The sequence below is a fragment of the Scardinius erythrophthalmus genome (genome assembly GCF_964197995.2).
Source record: "Scardinius erythrophthalmus genome assembly, chromosome: 15".
NCBI lineage: Eukaryota > Metazoa > Chordata > Actinopteri > Cypriniformes > Leuciscidae > Scardinius > Scardinius erythrophthalmus.
The window spans coordinates 28,105,430-28,119,215 of NC_138235.1; the positions used below are offsets into that span (position 1 = coordinate 28,105,430).

The following is a 13,786-nucleotide window of genomic DNA, read 5'->3' on the forward strand; positions in this document are numbered from 1 at the left end:
TATCTATCTATCTATCTATCTATCTATCTATCTATCTATCTATCTATCTATCTATCTATCTATCTATCTATCTATCTATCTATCTATCTATCTATCTATCTATCCATCCATGATTATGTTGATATACTTCCATGATTACATTATGTCTTTTTGGTGTTTGCACTAGACATTTTTAGCCCTATATATATATATATGAAGAGTTCAGATGCAAAAGCCTCTAAGTGCCATCAGAAAATCTCTTCTAGAATTATCATTTTTATAAGGCTTGTATATTTAAGTTAAGTAATTTCACTTAAATGATAATCAATAGGTAATTTGCATTGCTTTGATGCATTGCATTGAAATTACTGAACTTAAATAAACAAGCTTGATAAAAATTATCATTCTAGAAGAATATTTCAAATGGCACTTAGAGGCTTTTGCATCTGAACTCTTCATATATATATATATATATATATATATATATATAGGCTATATATATATATATATATAGGCTATATATATATATATATATATATATATATATATATATATATATATATATATATATATTGATTGATTGATTAACTGACTCTAAAAATGTGTAAATAAAGAAAAAAGTGCAGTGTAAGCAGATAGATAGATAGATGCTCTGGAAACAAAACCTGTTTTTCACTGAATTTTAATTTGAATATCACATTTCAAATATGTGTTTCTGTTCGTCCAGCAGAGGGAGGCATCACACTACTATTTCACATTGACATTGTTTCGAAGTGAACATGATCATAATTTTAATGCGAAATGTTTATTCAAACAATACTATACAATAAAGATTATAATCGACATGCATAAAATCACAAATTTACTCACCAGGTTTCAAGATCTTGTTTTCCATCAATGCCTTTCGTTGCTCTGACAGCTGTCAGCGATTCACCAATCAATAATCAAAAGCGCCCAAACAATTAAACAGCCACACTCAAACAGGTTTATAGTGAGATGGAGAGTTGCAGGTATACCTGCATATATACACTATAGTGTGTTCTGTTTGAGCTTCAGAAATGTCGACCGCAGAAGTGGTTGCGTCCCGGCTTTTGTCGTTTAACCAGATGTATAGTTATGAAAAGCGTCTTCAGACGTTTTCCGAGTGGCCTTTTCGAGAAGATTGTCAGTGCACACCAGAGCTGGTGAGTGCGTCAAGGGGAAAAAAGAAGAAATAAAGAGAGAAATAGACTATTAATAAGTGGAAGTCGAAATGACAACAAATTAGACTGTGTTGAGTACAGGGATTTCAGCAATTTTACAAAACCACTGCTGCTTTAATTAAAAGGAGTAATGAGAAACCTCTCTTCAGATGGCCAAGGCTGGTTTTGTGCACTGTCCTAGTGAGAATGAGCCAGACGTGGCCTGCTGTTTCTACTGTCTCCGAGAGCTGGAGGGCTGGGAGCCAGAAGACAACCCCTGGTGAGCTCCTGCCTGAAGCACACCTTTACAATCTATCGCTTTGTTTTTCTGAGGACACCATTTATTGTTCATTTATCTACACTGTTGTAAACTTGAGGTTGTAGCCTAACAATTGACCGTGTGGAAAAGGGGAACACTAAATCAACACTCTTTTTTTGACCGTCCTTGTCATTAAGGTCCGAGCATGCCAAACGCTCCCCCAATTGTGCCTTTCTCCATATGAAAAAGACATTTGACAAGCTCACGGCCATTGAGTATTTTCAGCTGGAACAGGAGCGACTTCGCATCTACATTGTAAGTGTGAATGCAGTTGTGGTGTAGTTTTTATGTATTGTTGGTGATGGTCTACCACCATAATATTGCATGATTGATTTATTAGAAATCATCTATTACCTACATTGTATTAATTTTTTTTTTTTTATATATATATATATATAGACCTACTTTTTTCAATTGTATTTTCATTTAATTAATAACAATTATTTATTTTACATATTTATATAACCATGTGTGTAAACACTAACCTCCCCTCTCCAGAGGAAGATGGGTCACCGGAAGATAGCCTACTTCCGTGATGAGGTGGAGACCACAAGCAAAAATCTGAGAGCTCTTATTTGATATCCAGTGATTCAAAATGATTTTAACGGCATGCTTTATTTAAATTTTCACCAATAAATTCAATATTTGTATGTTCCATCCACCAATTGTTTTGTTTTGCCACTGACACCTGGACACTTCTGAAGCTTTAATTAAAAGTTTACTTGGACCAGAACAAATGTGTTAACTGGGACGCATCCCTGTCCCTTATGATTTCACCTAGTATCTGTAAGTGATGTTTAACATAACAATCGTAAGTATTCAACACTAGTTATGTAGCTCAACTTGCCACTTTTTCTCTCTTGTGAGACCTCCTTCTATCCAAACCTTGACCCTGGGCAGATGGCCCCAAGCCCCTCCTTCTCAATACCAACTGTTGCCTCTATAACATCTGTCACTGTAGATTGTAGTGGAGTTGGTGAGAACTGTGGGTAAAAACAGTCTACCACTGGAGGGCTCAGAGGGCTCTGGTGCTGAGGATAGTGTTGTGAGGTGCAGACAGGCAAGAAATAAGGTCTTAGCATTGTTGTTCTTAGATGAATCATTTATCATACTTTTAAAATAAAATTTGAGGCGTTCTTTAGTGATAACAGTATAAACCGAATGTGTGTTTGGAATGGGGTAGGCGAGGGATTAGGGATGCTATCCCATCTCCCCCTTCCTATGCCCTGGATTACCGTCTAATGCAACACTCTGGACACTGAGCCCCGATCAACTGCTTAATTCTCCTTTATCCGCTCGCAACAGAGCAAATAGAAAAATAAGACTTTTTATATATATATATATATATATATATATATATATAAAAAGAGAGAGATGATGTAACACTCATCTAGAGTATGAGTTTAAAGGAGACCCCTTAAATTCTCAAAATAAGGATGGTCTGGAATCACACTTTTGATTTCAAGTAGTTGCATCATTATGTGGAAGTTTCTTTTTCACAACTTTTAAATGTTGAATTGTCCAGCAGCTCCAGTCTATATGCATGCAGGCGCTATAGGCATTTTGGATGTTTTCTAATTCAGTTAGCATTAACAATTCGTTTTCTGCCTTTCATCAATGCCCACATCACATGAGCAGCATTATGAATATTAAATACTGGTGCACAGTCCATCACTTCCTGTCTCATCACAGGGAGTGACAGGTGTCCACACTCCACACTGACTAGGGCTTCTCCTCTCAAAATGTGGCATATGGACAAACTGACAGATGTTCCCAACAGAAAGTTTACAACCTGAGAGCGCCATTGGGGCCCATCTGTTGCTGTGCGCGGGTCCTCCCCCTCGGCTCTCCTCATCTTACACCAGAAGAGGCTCCGCCACACACCCCTGCCTCACCTCCGCTCAGCATCCCCTCCTTTCACACATAAATCAACTCCCACCCCATTCAGCCTTTATGACACACTGAGCCAAATTAATGCTGAGGGACTCACCTGGAAGAGCATAGATTAGCTCATGCAGGGGCCAAACATACTAAACAAAGACCTATTCTGCCACTGTTTGGACCAGACAGACTGTTAAAAAAATAATAATTATTTAAATAAATTAAATGCTTATGAACATTGATAGCAGAGATAAACAATGATAAATGCAAATAATAAAATAATTGATAAAAAACATATAAAGTCTTATTATATTTATATTCATGTCACATTGTTGACGTCATAAGCCGTGTGTCCAAACTCATTGTATTCAGAATAAGTATTCATATGATGTTTATAATTCTGTGTATTAGTAATCATAATTAATTAATTAAATGTATTAAATATGAAATATGGAAACAAATTATATTAAATATATCATTAATATACTATTAACTTAATTTCATGTGCTGGGCTACCAATTGATGTCCAGAAACAGTTGAGATCCATGACTGTATGGAACCCTCCTATTTATCATATAAATGATTTTATGTAATTTGGCCAAATTCATCAGTAAACATATTCATTAAGTTTATTTTAAACAATGCCTCAAAACACAAATATATGTATATACTTTTTGATGTTCAGAATAATACTTGTGTATTGTCAACTGAATAGTGGCGTTATAAAGTGAACTTAAAGCGCTTTAAGACTTTTCCATATAGTGGTCCAGTCTGCGACCTCCATCATCCTCTGCTGAGTTGTACCCACTTTAGACTTACGATGGGCACCAGTACATTCAGGCTTATACTGTATTCCATAGCTTAAATAGATGATTATGCATCTCTCAAATCTCTTTGTGACCTTTTCCCTCCCCTTTTCCGTCTCCTTCTTACTTTTCCCATCCGTTTCTCTTTTACTCTCCATTACTTTGCATGGCAATCAGTGTGAGCTAACTGCAGGCTCTCTCTCACACAGTCGGTCCCTCCTACCTTGCTTTCTTTTTGTGCCTTCTTCCATAGGGACCCCCATCTGTCCCTCCTCTCCAGCCATTGTGGGGGCTCAAAGCCAGGCCATCTCCACAATGCATTGGGCGTGTAGAGGGGGGAGGCAGGGTAAACATGACAGCATCACCATCCTATTAGAAGCTCTTTAACTTTGACAACCCAACACTCTCACAAAGCTCTGAGGAGACGAGTCTCGCCTCACAATGTCACTTTAATGGCTTGTTCCACCCTTCTGTGAACTCTAACCTCCCTTTACCTTTCCTCTGCTGTGGATCGTCTTAGTCTTTAGTCTGACCTGAGCTCACTGAGCAGGTGCACTGGTGAAAACCTTCTATCCCAAAACTATCTATCTATCTATCTATCTATCCATCCATCCATCCATCCATCCATCCATCCATCCATCCATCCAAGCGTTTTTTGTTGTTGTTGCTGTCTTTCACCAAACCTCATCCTCTGTCATCGCACTCTTCCCTATTTCTTCATCCTGCTGCCACCTATCAGTCTCATTGTCCTCCAACTCCGTACCTTGACCTCACTGTTCTCCGGCCTATCCAGTGTGTTTGTGTGAGTGTGTGTGATGTGACTCATGAGGAGGAGGATCACAGCGTTAGCTGAAGCTTAAAGGCAGGGGATTACGGCAGCACAGACACTGATTAAAGCTTTCCAGCCTCCTATGGCCCCATTAATACAATCTTAATCACAATGCTTTATCCCCATCTCCCCCCTATGGATCAGGACCTTTCATTTAGTAGGAGACTGCGTTGTTTGGCCAGTGGATTAGTGCCAGAGAGACAAAAAGCTGGGGAGGAGTGAAAGAGGTTTCAGACTGCACTTTAATGTCCCATCATCCACTCCTTCTCTTTAACTCAACATTTTAAAATCTCAACTCCACACTGCAACTACCTCGCGCAGTAAATGGAGATCTGCAATTGCCTATAGAGGCCCCAAAAAGTATTTGAACACTGTAGCCACACTTCAACTGCAGACTGCAGAGGTCTTCAACCCTGAAATGAATTTTTACCAGCTGGTGTCAAAGTGATTTTAGTGTATATAGGTGTAAGTCAGAGTAACCACAGGTGTAGATCGTCACCACTGTTCAAATAAATTTGACAATCATAAAGTGTCCAAATATATATTTTTGTACATTTTAAATACAACATGTACTGTTGAATATGTTTTAAAATCAAACTTTCTGCGAAATTATTTGCTTGAAATGTTATTTATTCATTTATAAATGCCACTTGTTTACTCCTTGCAGTGTAAATCAGACTGTCATCTGCTTTATCACCTGCAGGGTAAATCTTTTGAGTTTTGGCTGTGTTAGAAGATTTCAAATTAATCTTAAAAACACCACGCTAAGATTGTAGTTTTCTTATTTTTTTCAGAAACTTTGCATGGGTATTTGCTGTGGCACGGAGGTCACAGCGATGGCCATCTGCCCTATATATGGGAAAACGCAACAGTCTTCACGTGCCTTTTCATTTTTACTAGCACATTTCTCCTCTACGCTTTCTCATCTGTTTTCAAAGGATATGTCGACAGCAGCTGACAACTCTGAAACCGTTCCCTTATTTCAGCCCTGCTGAGTTCTGCACAGACGGCTGATGTATTGGCAATGAACAATGCCAAAGACTCTCTTAAAACATCTTGTATAGTTTTTAATATAACTTTTGTGGATAGTAATTTGCAGCTTTATGAGTAACATGCTGAGTTATAAAATAAAAGAAACTTTCTGTGAATTGATTTGCTTGAAATGTGTTCTATTCATTTATTTAAATGCCTCTATACATTATATATACAGTATATATATATATATATATATATATATATATATATATATATATAGTCTTTTTTAAATTATTCATATGTACTAAATGACTGTATACTGGCTTCAAATATATTCGGGCACTTCAGCCACTATTAAAATTCAGTCATCATTTACTTTACATCATTTAGCATTTATTTGAAAGAAATATGTTTGTTAAAGCAAAGCTTTTCCCATACTATTACATTTTATATAAACAAATGTTGTTGAATAGCCTTCATGGAAAAAATTACTGCACCTGTGTGAAATCAAGGGGAACTGAACACTAAAATGAGCTACAGGTTAGAGTCATATTTAAATGTAATTTCTCATCATTTGATTTCACTTCCTTTTAAAAAAAAACAAAATGCTCTTGACGGCACAGCCTGAAAGCCTTCTGTGCACTTGACTCCCTCCATTCTGTCCTTTCCTCATCTTCACCCACTCAACCATCTCAACGTGTGGAACTATGTGTCATTCCAATGCCCAGCTGACCCACAAGAGGACAGGGAAAGGGGTCATTCAAGAATAGGGCCTCGTTCACCACTTCTGTTTTGTTTTACTCCCTCTCCCACTTTCTCTTTTTCCCCCTTGCTCTCTCTCTCTCTCTCTCTCTCTCTCTCTCTCTCTCTCTCTCTCTCTCTCTCTCTCTCTCTCTCTCTCTCTCACTAGTTTGGCCCCAGCTGTCCATCAGCCCCCCGCAGTTCTCCCAGCTGTCTCGGCTCTCCGAACGAACAGCCTAACAACAATGCAGGTCAGAGGTCGAGAGAAAGAACACACTGCACTTACAATAGACCAGCGGCGCCCGCTAAAACAATCGCTCCCTTTTTCTCCTTCACTTCTCTCGCCTTGCCAGGGCTGGAAAAGACAAACCTTTGGAATGGTGGATGAGGCAGGGTCCACTTCAAGCAAAACAGCCTCTGAGGCGCCCGTTCTCATCTTAGTGCAGCTTCCAACAATAAACACACTTTCACACACTGGCTCTCTGGCTTGTCACCCCCATCAACCCTCTGTTTGTTCATTTGGAGAGGCATTGCATTGTTCGATATGAGCACAAAGCTAAAGTCAACGATCGTCCTGCTGTACTCAAGTGATATAAAGGTTTGTGGGAAAAGGCAATGTCTTGCATACATTTCAATACAGCTATGTGACATGCTAGAGTTACAGGAATTAAAAATACATTCACACTAATTCTTTTTGTTCCTACATCATTAACCCCCCTTTTTGTGTGCTTGTTTTGTTTTGTTGATTTCCCAAACCATTTTGGCAATGAAAAGGCTGGGAAAACGCAAGTGATAGTGAAAGGGGATCCCATGACGCAGTCACCTGTTCCACAGCTATGTGTTCCCATGGCTCCACATGCTCCACTGACTCCCATGCCCATCATAGCACTAATATTAATCACTAAAACCTCTATTATTATTATTCAACTTCACCAAACACAAATTCAGTGAAATATCTTTTTTTAAATCATTTCTTCTTCTTTTTCATTCAAATATAAAACGTGCAATTCTGCCTAATGCAATGATTTTGTTATGCAACATTTGGTAACACTTTATTTTACAGTGTCCTTGTTACGCATGTTACATGTAGTTACTATAGGAATCATTAAATTGTGCATAATTACATGCAACTAACACCCTAACCTTATAATGTAGTTTATTATTATTACTCACTGTAACACAGACACCTTAAAATAAAGTGTAACCCAACTTTTTTCTAAAATAAATTATGGAATATTATAGAATATTCAACATTACAGAATCCATTAAGTATTGTAAAACTATTGTAAAAAAAATAAAGCACAACAGATTTTATTATTATGACAAAATAATCTAATTAAATATTTCATTATAATATTTAAATGATATGCATTTTGGTTTATTGTTAAAATTATAGCATTTTTCATTCTATCATTATGTTTTCTTACATTCTAGAATCTCTAAAAAAATATGATCATAAAAAAAGTAAAAATAAAAATAAAGAAACAAAATAGTGTCATATTATATAAGAATATTTATTTTATTAAGTGCGAAACAGGTAAATATTTACAAATGCTTGAGCAAGATTACAAATATTGTGGAGAATGACAAAAATACATTAAACTGAATGATAAATAAATTAGATACTTTATGAGTATTGGTAGCAGTTACTGGCAGTGTACCAAAGAACCAATAAAAACAGTGCTGACGAATTGTTTCAAAACATGTACAATTGTCATCAAAATAAATAATAAATACAGTCATAAATAAACGCATTTGTCATGAAAAATGTAGTGTGCTAAATTGTTTGTCCTTTTCCTTCATTGTTTCATTTGTGTCGTGTTTTGTTTAGTGGCAAATCAGCATCTGGTTGAACAGTGCTGAAGAGACGTAAGCGTCTAAAATCCTTCCAGTGTTTGTCTACATGTCAGTTTGATGCACTTTTATGGCACGTGTCCAAAAAAGCCATCCTATTTGAGGAAGAGAACAAGTGTATACAGAATGCAAATCCCAGAACAATTAAAAATAACATTTAAAATAGTAACAAACTCAGTCGTGACAAAAACAAGAATAAATTAACAAAAAAAAAATATGCATCTCTATCTCAGTACTTCAATTGCCACAGGTAGGTTGCGTTTCAGAAACTCTCTTTCAGTGACCTCTATGGTCTCTTAAGGGATCAGACAGGATACATGCAAAGTGTCTCCTTAAATGTGCTGGGCCCCTGGAGGCACACTGAGGAGCAGGAGGCAGAATTGCTGAGCGTCTCTGGTGGTCATATTTGTTTATTCGCTGTAAATGCTGCTCATCTGTGATGTCACAATGTGCGAAGGGGCGAACGGCTCGAAAGCCATCTCTAAAGGAAGCTCGTAACGGGAGCCTGGGAATAGAGGGTGACCCTGAGGGACTGGAAGACCGGCCAAAGAGGTGGGTGGGTAAGGGTGTGAGGAGATGTAATGGGTGGCGTGGGCCGGGTGAGGGGTAAAGTTCCTCTCAGCCTCGTGAGGAGATGGCTCCTGCTTGAGGGCGAAGTTGCCGCTGATGCTGAGCGGCGGCGTAAGAGGGCCGTCGTAAGGTGGCGTGCCGCTGCTACATTCGTTGGGTGAGGAGTTCTCATAGGCAGTCCCCTTGAAACCCTTCAGATGAAGCAAGTGTGAGGCCTCCAACGAGCCGTAGGGTGGACTGGGAAGTCCCGGCGAGGGATAGCTAATGGGGTGACCCTGCGGACCACCTGCTCCTGGCACCCCGCACTTTTCATCCATCTTGTTGAGCACCATGGTCGAGGGCCCAAGTTGGAGGCAGCCGGCTACGAGATTGCTGGTAGGTTGCGAAAGCCCCTTGCAAAGCATCTCCATAAAACCATTGCTCTCGGGTGACTGGCCGCTGTCCAGAACCTCCGAAAGCGCCCAGATGTAGTTGCGGGCCAGCCGCAGGGTCTCGATTTTGGAGAGCTTCTGGGTCTTTGAGTAACAAGGCATGACTCGCCGCAAGCTTTCCAAAGCGTCATTCAGCCCATGCATGCGCGAGCGTTCCCTTGCATTGGCCTTGACGCGGCGGGCACGGAACCGTTCTTGTCTGGCTTTGGTCATTTTCTTCTTTTTAGGACCTCTTCGCTTGGGTGCCTTTTCTCCATCGAGACCCATATCTTCCTCTTCCTCCTCCTCCTCCTCTTCCTCCATATCCTCACTGCCAAGCTCTTCGCGATTGCTCCTGTGTAGAGCATAGTGACCTATCTCAGGGGTCCTGTCACCATCCTGTGAGCTGAGGTCTTCCTCCATCCATCCAAGAGAGCTGACTAGCTCAGTCACATCCCCTGGTTTTCCATAAGGTTTGGTCATCATTGTGATCTGAGGTCATATAGGAGAAAAATGATTAAAACCAATAAAAAATAAATATATAACTTATTTAGACCTCTATGTGTTTAGATATTCTGACTTTTGCTCACGCGAGCTAAATCCTTCATCATAGAGAGAGCACGATTATTGAGATGATTATTATATAGCTTACAGCTCTACAATTCCATTTCTTCACTCAGTTTTAATGCTCCATCTAAAAGGACTTTCTGTTTAAACCCTTTGATTTCCGCAGTCATTTTGAGACGCTGTCCAATCTGGGACACGACTGGATTTAGTCCACAGATAAAGCGCTCGGATTTAATTTGTGGGGAGTCTGTAAACCGGAATCAACAAACACAGGACCAAGCCACACTAATACTACTACAACACTTTTAAATTTGATTTGATTGAAAGACATCAGCATTGTCTCTAAATATTTAGTCACAGAATCTCCCGTTGATGAATATTCCGATTGTTTCACTACTCTAGATTGCGCGCTTTTAGCGAAATATTTAGATTCTAATTAAAGTTACATTCTATTGTGACGCTTATGAACATTTGTGGGTTTTGTGCATTCATTGGCGCGTCATATATTTATAAGTAGAACAGGAAAGTTTGTAATAATGTATAGTGTAGGTCATATACGCGGCCCAGATTTCGACTGCATTGATTAACTGCACTGTAAAAAATAAATAAATAAAGTTAAATTGTTGCCTTAAAGTGAATTAAAAATGTGGCAGATTACTTTGTATTTAACTACTGATGAATTTGAGATTTGAGATCAAGTATGACTGGTATAATCATAACAAAATTCCATTTTGTCAAACAGGAGACATGATGAAAACATTTTAGGATGACTATTATATGTTGACTGTTTTATGGCCTATTAATTTCTTGCTTATTTACTTATTTGTTTTTTTTTAAATGAGAAATCATAAAATGAATAAACAAATATTATTACGCAGAATTAGTTTGATCTAAATCTTTAAATAAATCCTAAAATAAATCTACATTATATGTCCTACATCTTCAAAAAAAAAAAAGATAGATAGCCTATTTGAATAAATGATTAAAAATAACCGTAACCTACCTGTAAATGTAGCACCTGGATTCACTTCAATAAAACTTCGACCACTAAAAAGGTGGTCAGAAAGCCAGAACACACTGTCAAAATGTCTTTTTTTTTTTTTTAAATGAAAAACAAAGTTCCAGACGCCCCACTGATAGTTTGTGTATGTCAACAGTCCGTCTGCGCTATAGTTCAGATCCGTTAGTTCTCCATTGGTGCTTCCCAGCGCGTCGCATGCCTCACTGAAGCGCACTGACTCCCGGCTTTGACTTTCTAGCGATGCTCACAAAGCTCCGCCCACAAGCCACCCACCCACCCCCTCCAGCTGATCCGAAAGCGCGTGGCGCGCTCGTGGCCAAAAGTTTCACGACTTAAGTGTGTGCGTTTATCCCAGGGGCTTTGTGTCTGAGGGTGTTCGCATTTGTGTGCGAGGCGAGGGAACGATGCAACTTCCCTTATTAACCCTTATAAATCTTACAAGGTGAGCGGCTCTGCAATTCGAAGAAGGGAAGAAAGCTGCAAATGTTTCTGACAACATTTGGGTAAATGACGTGACGATAGGCTCATTTTGATTTGAATAAATTCATAGGCTATTGCAGGGCTTAAAATTTCCTGTCTGGAGATGGTAAGAAAACGTTTAATTGAAAATATTAGAATTCTTGAAAAAATGTTGGCATAATTTTCCATTATTTTGTACAATTTTGTATTATTTCGAAAAATACAAGTCAGCAAAATTTAAGTCAGGGTGGTGTAATCACCATACAAGCTATTTTAGGCCTATTTAAAATAGAGAAGACCCTTTGATGACCACGTCATTCATTAATAATTAAAAGTTACTTTATTATTTTTGACTTGATGATCAACATATTACGTTTACTGGATTATGTAATACACCAGTTGATTTGTAGTGTAGCCTACTATCCCAAATTGAAAATAGCCTATAATTGGGAATCTATACAAATATCACTCTCCGCTTTTCTTTCGTGACCTAACGTAATTTTCAGCCCCAATAAAGCCCGCTCAGTGCTGGATTAATACCCCTGAGCCCTATTTGGTTTATGGCGAGGTCAAACGTTGTTCTTAACTCTAATTACAGTAGTCTAGTGTACAAAGACGCGCGCGCGTCCCAGTAAATGATTGTGACAGCTTGGTGCAGTGTGAGCAGGTGTGTGTGTTGTTCACCCGTTTCATTCATTCGCTCCGTCCGCTCATTAGCGCCCCTCGTCCCACCAAAACATAACGCTCAATAACTGCTGGATTAATCAAGCCCAAACGGTTTTGTTTCGCTAAGATAACTCACTCAACCATGCATTCTGCGCCCGGGGGTGATTTGCCCCCAAAAAACTCTTTTCTGAAAAGATTTATTAGCCTAGGCTACTTCAGATGCAACAGATAGGCTACTGGGGATCTTTTAATTCACAAACGAATAATTATGTCGCCTAAAGGATGTGATAATATCATATTTGCAGAACTTTGTAGAGGCAGACCCATATTTAAATTCTCGCGCGTTATAACGAGGCAAGAACAACGTATTACCTAGCCTTTTTAATATTTTGGCACGTTTTAAATTTTGAGGTGGATCGTGATGCACCTTTAAAAAAAGTACTTTTTACAACCAAAAAATAAATAAATCTGGTGACAAAAAAATAAATAAATGTGAAACCTGTAAAATTTCCTTCCACCGTGGATGGGGATTAAGCGCAACAAACTTCCGTATTCTGTAGAACAGGTTGCATTGCTTCCAGTTAACAGAGCTGTTTTACTCCTTCAAAGGAGTTACCAAAGATGAGCTTAACCGATGTCCAACGCATGTGCAGATTGATATCTAAAAGTTTTAAAATAAAGTGATAAAATAATCTTCATCTTATTCAAACTTCAAGAAGTCACTTAACGTTCATTGCAATAAAAAGTAAATAAATGTAGAATGTTCATATACAAAAATAAAATTCTGTGCACTTTAACGATTTATGGCATTTTGCACTGTATATATAGCCTACATAAAGTTTGACTTTATGGGCTACATAGCCTATATGTGTTCGTACCACATACTGCAGTAGGGGCTCTATTGTAGTAGTGTGCCATTGACTGTGGGGCTTCAGGTCACACGTGTCCTCACACTGATCCATTGTATGCACCAAGTGTGCACATCTGTGGCCTAGACAGTGCTCTCACGCTCTCTCTAACACTTAATATTAACTTTCAGTATAAATCCATTGCTAACAAATCACGTTCATATATTTTTAGAGATGATCTGTAGTGATAAATATATATTGGTAAGATTTTTTTTTTTTTACTATTATTTTGACAGGTATTCAAAATAATAATTATTTAAACCTTTTCTCACTATTCTCATAAAAATGATATATTTTTCAATTGCTAGCCACCATTTACACAGTATAGTTTTCAGAATAGTTCAACTTTTAAGTCAAGGCGGACACTGGTGATTGATAAATGAACAGATGGGCTTAAGTGATGCGTCTGCTACACCAGCGCTCACGCGCCAGTCGCCTGCCTACCATAATCTCTCATGCGACAACACAATCAGCACAATGGGACAATATCCATAGCGCTAGTTCACTCGGGTGACGCTTCTTTCCTCTCGCACAAAGGGAGGAAGGCTTCCACTTGGCGGCATAGAAGTGTTGTAAAGATAGAAAATCTATGCCCTGATGAAGATGGAAAGCTTTTGCTA

At 38.5% G+C, this 13,786-nt stretch overlaps 2 protein-coding genes across 2 annotated transcripts; one reads left to right on the forward strand and one right to left on the reverse strand.

Moving 5' to 3' along the window:
* The first annotated feature begins 887 nt into the window (after nucleotides 1-887).
* Nucleotides 888-2,711, forward strand: birc5b (baculoviral IAP repeat containing 5b). Its single transcript, XM_081386120.1, has 4 exons — nucleotides 888-1,163; nucleotides 1,331-1,440; nucleotides 1,617-1,734; nucleotides 1,978-2,711. The coding sequence occupies exons 1-4, from the start codon at nucleotides 1,038-1,040 to the stop codon at nucleotides 2,056-2,058; spliced, it is 435 nt and encodes a 144-aa protein (XP_081242246.1). The 5' UTR covers nucleotides 888-1,037; the 3' UTR covers nucleotides 2,059-2,711.
* A 6,264-nt stretch (nucleotides 2,712-8,975) lies between these two features.
* neurod4 (neuronal differentiation 4) lies at nucleotides 8,976-10,031 on the reverse strand (the record flags this gene model as incomplete). The annotated part of the gene is made up of 1 exon (XM_081387621.1): nucleotides 8,976-10,031. One exon carries the CDS (start codon nucleotides 10,029-10,031, stop codon nucleotides 8,976-8,978), a length of 1,056 nt encoding a protein of 351 aa, XP_081243747.1.
* Nucleotides 10,032-13,786: the final 3,755 nt, after the last annotated feature.